The sequence below is a fragment of the Neodiprion pinetum genome, chromosome 2, assembly GCF_021155775.2.
Source record: "Neodiprion pinetum isolate iyNeoPine1 chromosome 2, iyNeoPine1.2, whole genome shotgun sequence".
Classification (NCBI taxonomy): Eukaryota; Metazoa; Arthropoda; class Insecta; order Hymenoptera; family Diprionidae; genus Neodiprion; species Neodiprion pinetum.
This window is the reverse complement of record NC_060233.1, coordinates 35,753,432-35,764,290: the sequence shown is the minus strand read 5'-3', so window position 1 is coordinate 35,764,290 and position 10,859 is coordinate 35,753,432. Positions and strand designations below refer to the sequence as shown.

Sequence of the window (10,859 nt, the reverse complement as noted above, 5' to 3'; positions counted from 1 at the left end):
AAGATATGCTCAACCCTTTTCGACTTTTACTTCCGAACGAATTGTGAGAAATTTTTGATTTTTTATTCCACCTAGTACGGATCTGCGTGAAAAAGTGACGTGCAGTGTTTCACGTTTATAATACATTCGGACTCGATATCATCCACGTCTTAGAGTTAATCTATCTATCGTTTCATTAATGGCAGTAAATGTACGGATAAGAAATCGTATGACGCGATTCATTAATTCGTCTATCGATTTTCATCGTGCGATATAACATGCGACATCCGGGTATTAAGTAGTAAAAAATTGTACGAAAAACGTATCCACCTAATCGTCAGTTTGATTGTAACAACGGTCGATAACATTTGGAATTCATTGCCACTGTGGTCGTTCAACCAACGCTAATTGGAAGGAAAATTTGCAATGATTACGTAGTCCTAAGTTCGTCAGTTGCTCGTATCTGCAGCCTGGTAGTGTAGTATTATCGTCGACGTCGTTATCGGCATGCCAATAAAGACATCGCTAGGTTCTGGATATTCTCAAATGTAACCGGCGACGATTAGCTACGGAACGTGATAGGTCTTCAGTTTCACGCGTAGTTTAGATTTCGATTTGTGAGATCTGCAGCACCCTCTAAATTTGAATCAGTGAATTTTCACTAATATTTCACTGATTTCCAGTGCGAATATACTTCCAGTGGTGTACTCATAACTGATTCACATTTAGAGAGCAGCCATATCGATTGTGCTTGCTGGGCTGCGAGCATGTGAGAGCGGTGTTGGCTTTGATAAGAGGAAGCAATGCTCAACTTTTGACCTTTGCCTAGCCGCTCGGGACCCAGCAAAGAAAATACCAGATAATTGATTCAACGCGTTTCCAGTAAAATACGTAACTAGTTTTTGGAATTCGATTTGGGTTGACTGACATGCATTTAGAAGTGTCCCATCTTTCCACGCATCCGAATGCTTCTACACCTCGATCGCACTTTGCCAGCGTTCGGTATAAAGTCACGTTTCTTGCTCACAATCGGTGTAATCGGCTTGTTTACTCCGAACTATCGTTCTTCACGAAACCAGTATTTCCGAGTATCCCCTGTAAAATTATTAAATCTAGAGAGATAGAGTTGTTGATCTAATGCCGTGTAATTCGACCGGCATGTTCGATGCAAGAATGACAAGCAAAGTGTTCGAAAACACCTGCGCGATGGAAAATGCCGATCTTGGTTGATGGTGTTGAATGTTTATTGTACATGTACAAGGAAATGATACAAATCAAAATCCATTTCCATTATACGCGGTACGAAGAGAAACGGATTAAGGAGGTCGGAATGCGGCGTGTTTCGAATATCCGAAATTCCGAGGTGGATTCAAAAACAAGCAATTAATCTCCTCTCGTTCTCTGCCTCTATACTATTGCGTTCTCCTTTCCACCCCCGTCGTCACTTCTCGCCCATTTCTCAGGGCGAGACGCGAAGAGGTTTATAACAACGTCGCATTCCAGTGGGAAGGAACTCTCGGGAGCCACAGAGACGAAGTCGGGTGCTCTGTTTGAAAAAAATGGGCCAGCTCAACAGGTTTTTCTTTTTATTGCTTCGAGAAATCCACCAAAAATTCGTAATAATTAGCGTTGCTGAGTTTTGACAAAAGAAATCTATGAGCAAAGTATGGTACAAATTCCATGTGTCTTTTTTGCAAATCCCTTCAAGTTCAGTGACATATGGTCGCCCGTATAGTCACCGTATCGCTAACTAATAATGCTTTCCATTGTTTGAATTACACGTAGTACGTACGAGCCGAAACTAGCAACATTTATCAAATCACGAAAAGCTCACTTGACGCTTCAAAATTCCTATTCAACGGGAACGAGGCACGACAATATTTAAAAATATGAAAAAAAAATGTAAAAAACAATAAATGTACCATCCTCCACGCACGATTAATTGTTACACCGTCCGCGTCAGTTGGCACGCCGCATTATATACGGGAATCGCGGTGAATTTACGTAGGTACATACCACAGAGAACGCGTTATTGTACGGACGTAGATAGTTTACAAGTTCGGCGACGGCGATAGAGAGATGACGAATGCAGCGAGTAAAATCGAAAAAGATTTAATAAACTGTACGGAGTGGTCTGTCCGTCGACGGCTGTTATCCCGGTTATCGGGGAACCGTAACTAACCATCCTCCGAGGCATGTACGCATTAACGTCTGTCTGCAAGTGAATAGGACGCTGCTGCCGCCGCGTGAAGCCCGAGTGTGTACGGCGGTGTAATATACGGAGGTTCGCCGTGTTGGTTAACGAATGCGAGAATGCGGCCTGGCGCCAACGCACACACCACCGGGCACCGATTACCAATCGCCCGACGTCGTCGACGGTCCGTTCGTGCCTCCATTAAACAGCGTGGCTCGTGGCCCGTGGCGACGCTGGCGAACGCGGCGCTCTTCTTGCCGCCGGCGTGGATATCGTCGACCCTGCGGACCCGGCATCGTTCGCGATGGCGTCGTCGTGCTCGACGCCTGGAACGTCGTCGATCCGTCCTGGTCCCGCCCGCCGTAATATGTCATGTCGAACGAGTATCAGAGGCGCTCCTCGACCCCTGGGGCAGCCGCAAGCACGCGACTACCGGCCGCGCCGGTAGCGCCAGAAAACGATCAAACAAAGGTCGACTTGACGAATCCGGCAAGCATGCCGGAGATTCCACCCACGCCCCCGCCCCGCGGACCGTAATTATTTATCGACGACGATGCCTCGCCGCCTCCCCCGAGCGTTATCCGAATTCGGGCCTCCGGCTGACTTAAGATTAATTCAAGTAAACTACGGAGCTAAGGAAGAACCGTTGCAACGCGATTTTCGAAATTATTTGAAATTCGGTTAACCGTTGTAAAAGAAAACGGAGTCGTATTTTGAAATCTTCGTTCCTTCAAGATCGTTGCGAAAATATGAAAACAGCGATTTTATTCCAAATGTTTCGTTACGATAACGTTACTAACTTTAATCTCGTTCGAAATTGGCTAAAATCGGCACAATTTTCACTTTTCTGCATCGTCTGGGATTGTACTCACAGCTGTGTGTTCGCGAATATCCTGGAATCGAGAACGAATTCGGAACAAAAAATAAATATGCATGATAATTCAACGGTCGTCGTAGCGATTTTTACGATTACAGGATAAAGGTAATTTCGTTATCACCTAAATTTCCAAGTTATTCTTGGTACCGTTACTCGATGACAACTTTTACACGATTGTCTATGTACGGATATTGGCAAACTAGCGGATATTCGCAATACTCACTGTTTGCAAAGGGTCAACGATCTGTTTTACACGTATTTTTTACGTTCACTTGAATCAGTTTTCTTATCGTTAGACCTTGTTTTCCCACGGAAATAAGTCAAATATAAGTTGTGATCTGGAAAATTTCGCAGACCTTTGGAATCCTGAAGCATAGAATTTCCTCAGTACTACAGTTCACGATAACGATTATACTAAATTGTAGCAGTACCTAAGGATAAAAAATTAAACTTCAACCGTTAAAAACCAATATATGGAATGGCTCATAAGGGATTTTAAATATCGTACCAGATTTTTTACCATCACCGTACGAAGATTTGTGCAGGCCTCCACAAGTCTGCGGCATGATCTTTTACCGCAGTTATGTTTTTGAGGGAAAATCCTTAGGATGCGAGCGAACTGAGAAAAACAAGAATTGTGTATAGTACTGATTGTGAGAGACAAGCGGAATCAAGACAGCTACATCATTACGAGGCTATACCGTGCCACGCAAAGTCCATCCGCGTACTACCTGCCTACTTGAGACTTTGGCCACGTCGCGACGCGACTCAATTCAACATAACCCTTGCTTCTTATTACTATCTGTACCCGGCCATCGGACAGTGATCCTCATTTTGTGGTTCAAAGAGGTCACGAGTAATTTCCTAAAATCGAGAATTTACTTTTTATCCTGTTCGAACAATTCGAGCATGTATAGCGATGATGTTTGGTACCCTGTACGAGTCTCACAAGCAATATATGACATGTGTTAATTTTTTTTTCCCACTTCGCAAGTTTTATCTATCCTCAAAGTCAATGTCAAAATGCTTGATTTTATACTTTACGCGGTCTTTAAATCGTAACGTATGTTTGTACTCAGATTAGAAGTACGCTATCCAGAGTGTAAATTTTGTACACGCTGGTACACGATGCAAAAGCGTGGCACTTGGTCCACGAGATCAAACTTACGATTAGTGCGTTGTGCCATATTGTAAGGAATTGATGAAAGCAAAAAATCCTACTTCAACAATATCGAATGCAATTAATTGAAGTGCGGTAACTTTGACGTATAAGTATAACATACTTGAAAGATTCGAGTAAGAAATGTACGCACTAAGTCGAAAATTGCTCCTATAGGCAACATGCGCGGTGAATTGAATGTTTTCTGTCAATCACGCAGTTCTCATCTATCACCGTGTAAATAAAAGATACGGCGAGGAACTGAAGAAACCTATGAAACAATGACGAGAGAAGTACACAATGTTATACAATTTGAACTATTCGGACCTTCAAACCGGGCTGTCTATTATAACACACTATTGTTCACAATGGCAAATACACGTGACGTATGCATAAATCCCTAAAGCCTTTACGTTTAATGATAAGTATAGGGTGGCTGTAAGAATTTCATTAACGCTGACAATTATCAGGATCATCTTTTCTCGTTATTATATTACAATACGACAGAATGATGTACAGGCAAGTGTGTTACGCGTACTATGCTCTATAATATCTGTTTCAAAGAGGTACGTCGGTACCTCTGTCTGTACCTGCAATCACACTCGAAGTTTGTAGAAATATGTGACGATTGTGGGATCGTAAAGGAACAAATTTGAGAAACACTGGTGTTTCGTGTTTACGATGGGATTTAAAGGAGGATCGTCTGTCTTCGTTCAACGTACTTCTTGATTTTTCTCACTTTTGTCAGTCTTATTGTGTTTTTTATAACCATCTTTTTTGCGTAGATGCCGGGCGCCGGGCGCCGGCCCGCTCTGGGACGCGCCTTACTTCCTGCATATACAAAACTGAAGCAGGCCATTAACATTCTCCTTCGGTCGCTATAATGCTTCAGTTCACTTAACTTCACTTCGTTCCGCCTCGCTCCGTTTCACTTCGAATCCCCCTGGCCATCCGCTTTTACTTATCAGTCTGTTATTATTCTTATCTCGACTGATATTTTAATCAGAACTTAATTTCCACTAAATTTATTGCTCGGTCTTCGGGGTTCTTCGTCTGGCAATGAAATTTACGAAGTGTCAATAGATAAGGGTATATATATGAGATCGTTCTCACTAAGTCGTTTCACATTAATTTATGAGGAAATGGAATTCCCGAGAGTTCTTCAAGGTATAGCCCTACTCGTACGCGTCAACAAAAACGAAAGAGATGAGAAAAAATTTTGATACTCTTACGTAAAAATCTTTAAGACATTTGTCAAGGAATTATAATATCCACCATACGCGAAAACAATGATTATACAAATTGTATGTTTATACGGAATATTCCTTGTCATTTCACCCATAAAAGTTTCAAGTCTTTTGAGATGCTTATCGTTGGGTTAGTCAGTGACATTGTAACACCTTCGCTCCAAAAATTTAACAGCTGTTAAATGTCAGGTGATACGGTATTACACGATTATCACAGCGTTTCTTACAATTCATTTTCAAAGATTTGAAGATGATTGGTTAGATGCGTTTGAAACTTTGGATCAAAGAGATAAATCACCTTTTTCTACACCGGCTAAACAATTCATACATCAACATACGTTTTCTGTTTTGCAAATAAAAAATATACCTGCACTTTGTACAATCACCCCCGTGCCGTGCATCACATTCACTAATCGGGAAGTCCAGTGAAAAACACCGTTTCATGTACAGACTGGTATTTCATCGAAAATGCTTCGTATTTACGTAAAACTTGTCTTACCCGACATTTGTCCAGCGATTAGAAGTGCATCTATCGAGAATTGCTAACGTAGAAGTGTAGAATGGCAGTAGAAATTTAGATACTTGGTAAAAACTTGATCGAATTTTATGTATGTTTAAAATAAAAATCGGTCAGAGTTAAAAATATACAACATTAATTAATAATTATTCTACCCTCAAGTTTACCATTGATTGTTTCAGAACAGATCAATGATAGCCTTGGCACTTGACGTCCTACGTTCAAATTTTCCCGCCAAGAATTGTCAAAAAATGAAGGCTTTTCGCTAAATTTTTTTATTTTTTTTCCAAGTGCCTTCCCTTTGTCACTGGTGGTGCTATCTTTCGATTGCATTCGGCCGAAGAGTTTGGAAGGAGGAGGTTTCTCTTTGAGAAGGGTAAGTGTTTGTCGTATGTATTCGCGTGAGTTACCAATTGATGGTACATACATACATAAGTGGAGAAGATTTTACGAGAGATTTTCCAACGATGATTGGAATTGAATCTATGCCGTCTGGTGATTAGCAATGATTGCTATTCGCAATTAACGCGTGCAAAATGTCTAGTGCCGACGGTCCTGCCCTCTTTCGTAGATTGGACAAACTAACCGCGTGCCGGTCAAGTTACGCTGCGAAGGTTTCCGGTCTTCAATGTTCAACAAAAGTTACTGTCCAATGGTCGGTCGGGTAAATTGCATTTTGCAAATGGTAGGCGACAAGTTGCCGTACATCAACAACAGGAATAAACACGGCGCTGTGTAATTTTGTTATTAATCCGTAATAGTGACCAGACTTGACATATCTAATGAGGAAATTGGAAACCAGAGAGTCGTGGGGCGCCGAGAAGCTGGAAGCGCAACTAGAAGCAGCGCGCGATAACCTCCGAGGTCTCGATCGAAGTATTCAAAAGATTCTCGGCCGGGATCCTCCCGATGGCGAAAATCCTCTCCAACCAACGGCAAGGTACGCCCCCGAGATAACTATTGATCGAATAATCCCAAAACTTACCTATCAAGGGATAAAAATAAAAACTAACGGCAAACGTTGGTTGAACCGATCGATTGTACGCAGAACGTCTTGCGCTTTAGGTTATTCCGACCATTTTTTAGAATCTTACATTTACACAAATTTCATGCTGCTTGCCTTTATTTGAGCCAAATTTTTTATTAGGATTGCCCAGAAACGACCGGTACAAGAAGATCATCGCAGACGACAGGTGGCTGACTTTGCAGTCCTGCCAAATAATTTAACCGTCTTTAAAAGACGATGGGTCGCTCCTCCTGGAGAACCGAAGACAGTTTTTAGTCGGCTTAGTGCTCGCATCCCGTCAAATGCAGATGACAGTGCCGACGAAGATGACAACACTGCCAAGGTAATTTAACAATGACCTTAATCAGATTTATTACGTATTAGATCTGATTACATGACTTGGCTGAAAAAAAGACACCAATTTTATTACGATGTAACTTGAAAATTATCATCCTCCAGAGCCTGAGAAGCTTTGCAGACTCTTAGGTCTTGCTTTTGCTAAAGTTTTGACCAGAAGGATTAATTACTAAAAAATGTACAAGCATTTTTAATCACTATAAAATATTTCAGTTGTAACAAATTATTATGTCAATATTTAGCCAGCTGTCTCCTCAAGAGTGATAGCAACACCTAGAGAAATACCTTCGCGCCAAGAGGTTATTAGGCGAGAAAGAGTGGATGAACGAAGTCGTCAGCGCAACAAACGAATGTTTGGAGCTCTCCTCGGTACTTTACAAAAGTTTCGTCAAGAAGAAACTAAACTTAAAGCCAAGGTACTATTACGAATTATTATTCGTACATTCTGGTAAAGGAAACATTCAATACTTTAAACAGCGGTTTATTGCGTGCACGAAATTCACTGAGTCGTTTCGTTTCAGGAGGATAAAAAAGCAGAGGTCGAAGCTCGTGTAGAGGAGGCTGGCAGACGGGAGAAGGAGGAGCTGAGGCGAGAAAGACAACAGTTATTTCAGTCTCGGAAACGTCAACAGGCAGAAGTTCGCAGTTTGGAAGCTAAACTGGTGCGCAGCCGACAGTTTCAGGAATGGCGCGCGTCTCAATTACCGCTTACATCATTTATTCGCACGCGTACTCAACCATCTATCTATTATTTACCAAAACGAAAACATTCGCGCACAGATTCGCTTTTAGCTCTCTCCGCAAAGGAGCTCAATGGTAAGGAAATTTTTTTCTCCACAGAGGAATACCCTAGATGGTTAATGTCATAATTCTTCACTGAGTTATGTAAAATCCTGTGCTGAGACTTGCTACCTTAATTATTGCAGATGAGATAGAAAGGAGGGAAAAAATCCTGATGGAAGAGCTAGAGCAAATAGAATTTCAAGCAGGATTAGGAAAACAACTTTCCAATGAATCAAACATAGTTTCGACCGTGCAAGAAGAACCTCCAACACCTATGGAAGAAGGCGAAGAGAATCGAGATCCAAATCATGAAGTCGAACAGATCGAAAAGGAAGAGGTACAGTCTTCAGGTTCTCCCACGTGCGAATCAAAGGAACTAATTCCGCTCCCAATAGATTCAGCTCCAGTAGAGGTAGCAGAGGTGCAAGAAACGCAGGAAATGCAAGAAATGCTAGAGGATGCCAATAACGGCTAGCAATAAGTACATTCGCCTACTCGCATGTATATATGGATATTGTACGTGGTGCCAGTGCCTGAATGGTACAAAAAAGATTGTTTTGAATTACCTTCGCGAGACTAATGAGAATCAACGCGTTTGGAATAAAATCATGTCCATAATCAACGGTTATATTACATAAGTTAGAATTTTTTACAGGTAAATCTTTTCAAAATCAAGGCAACTTGTTCTTACATTTTAGTCTTAATTTATCAACTAACGGCTTGAAGTTCGTTCTGAAATTCTATAACTATATTGTTCTATGAATTCCATAAATCGATAGAATACATGTTTTCAGCGCTACTTCCGTCAACGACTTGATTACCTCGTAGTTTTTATGAGCACTGGTGCTTAAAACTCAATTTCTACCCACTAATGCTTGTAAAAATTACACAATATTTTCGGTTTTGACAAGAGGCAGTACATAAAACAAGATGTGTGCCATGTGCGCATATAGGGAATTATTGGCTCGTGTGAGTTTCGCACAGCGCCTTTGCCTCGTTCGGCACTTTTCACTCGTTAAGAAATCTCTTTTATGCTCACTTACCACAAAAATAACTGTTTCGTGTAAACATTTTGAACTGTCGTCCTCGTTGTGTTATATCTCGTTAGGTAACGTAACGATTTTTCCTTTCCATTGCATTGGAATCCTTTAACTGGATAAGATATCATCTATTTTACAGCTATCACTTTAGCAAACCCCGAAATCCGTTTAGGCAGTTTATACAACCTGTATATTCGACACACTGTCAATAGGCTGTAAGTTTATACGACTAATAATTACCGTATCTCGAATGAACGAATGTTGCAATTTCAATTACCCGATAATATCAGAGATCAAATTCTTCCCTGTTGTTATTATTCCATTCGCAATCTGTTAGTCATTATTTTGCACCGTGAATTTTTTAATCTAGTAAACGTGACTATACGAGAAATAAAATACAATAAAATACAAATGCAAATGAACAGGAGTTTTAGCTTTGTAAAAAAGCTTTGGATTTCATCAAGTACCAGTGCTTTAAAACTTCCAATTGCAGGAAAAGTTGCCCCCCTCCCCCGTATACTATGGATTATTTCAAAAATACTCCACGACGCAATCGCGGTAACAAAGCTGCAGAAAACTGTCTTACCTGCGTGTTTTTTAACTCCATTCTGTCAGACCGTCACCAATGGTAACGCTCACTTGGTACATAAGAACCGCATATTGCTCCATGGCCATTCATTCACCGAATGATGCCGCTACTGAACGGTAATTGCATATCTGTCCTTAGTGTGATTCCCAACGCGGATAAGCGTAATTGGATAAAGGTGAGCGGAAAAACAGCAATTGTTCATCGGCGTTTTTGAACCTTGTCACTCTGACGCCATTCATGCATTTTTCTACAATATATACTGTATGTATATATTTCAATAATGCTCGCTGATTTGACGGTTAATTATTTGGAAAACATAAACAAATACGATGTCGCGGTTGTCACCATTTCTTTCATATTAGATAGGTAAAGTCGAGCATGTTTGAAATTCGTTTCTTCAAAGAGGAACCCTCGCTGGGTGAAAGGTCTTCTTCGTTCTACTTCATCGTACAGAGAACGGTTTTTACATTAAATATGAAAACGAATTTTTGTTTTTCGCCACCCGCAGCTGCGGCTAGGTTCAATTCCGAGTATTTTTGGCCATTCAATCGAGGGTGTGCGTATATAGGTATAAAATACAACGTACGTGTAGAAGGATCGCGAGTTGTGTTGGGCAAGTACCTACACTCGTAGCCTACGCTCCTGAAACTTGGTCGCGAGCCATTAAGCCGCTACGCTATGCGAGCCACAAGAGTATCTTGCATTTACTCAGGCATATGCCAGCTTAATACTTAGGTACATGTACCCCGAGTTATGTGGTTAGTTAGTTACTTCAATGCTAATACGTCTCTGCGGGGATATAAAGATTGCAGTGTAGACAGACGAAGGGAGCGCCAACGATACAGTGACGCGCATTATCGCGGAGTTTCACTTTTCGTCAGAACATCAAATATTATACCTTCCCCAGAAAGCAGGCGTTTAGATGCAAATATTTATGAATACAACGAGTAATCTATCCCTTTGCTTATAATTTAAATACGAGCGCCATTCAATTGGATCACACTACATTTCCTTGACTTAATCAACTTTTAATATCCGATTCAATTCAACGTTCTGTTCGATCAGTGAAATAACCAGAGCAGCCCGTATAAAATAATATTTTTTTCTCTGA

The 10,859-nt window shown here is 41.1% G+C and overlaps 1 protein-coding gene across 1 annotated transcript; it reads left to right on the top strand.

Moving 5' to 3' along the window:
- Positions 1–6,611: 6,611 nt before the first annotated feature.
- On the top strand, positions 6,612–9,414 carry Pnn (desmosome associated protein-like protein pinnin). Its single transcript, XM_046613770.2, has 5 exons — positions 6,612–6,913; positions 7,121–7,322; positions 7,579–7,752; positions 7,858–8,152; positions 8,263–9,414. Exons 1-5 carry the CDS (start codon positions 6,756–6,758, stop codon positions 8,592–8,594), a joined length of 1,161 nt encoding a protein of 386 aa, XP_046469726.1. The 5' UTR covers positions 6,612–6,755; the 3' UTR covers positions 8,595–9,414.
- Positions 9,415–10,859: the final 1,445 nt, after the last annotated feature.

Excerpts from the sequence above, each read along its gene's own strand:
- Pnn (XM_046613770.2), top strand. The coding sequence starts at position 6,756 with ATGAGGAAATTGGAAACCAGAGAGTCGTGGGGCGCCGAGAAGCTGGAA. Across the intron at positions 7,753-7,857 it reads AAACTAAACTTAAAGCCAAG|GAGGATAAAAAAGCAGAGGT; the intron begins GTACTATTACGA and ends GTTTCGTTTCAG. Across the intron at positions 8,153-8,262 it reads CTCCGCAAAGGAGCTCAATG|ATGAGATAGAAAGGAGGGAA; the intron begins GTAAGGAAATTT and ends TAATTATTGCAG.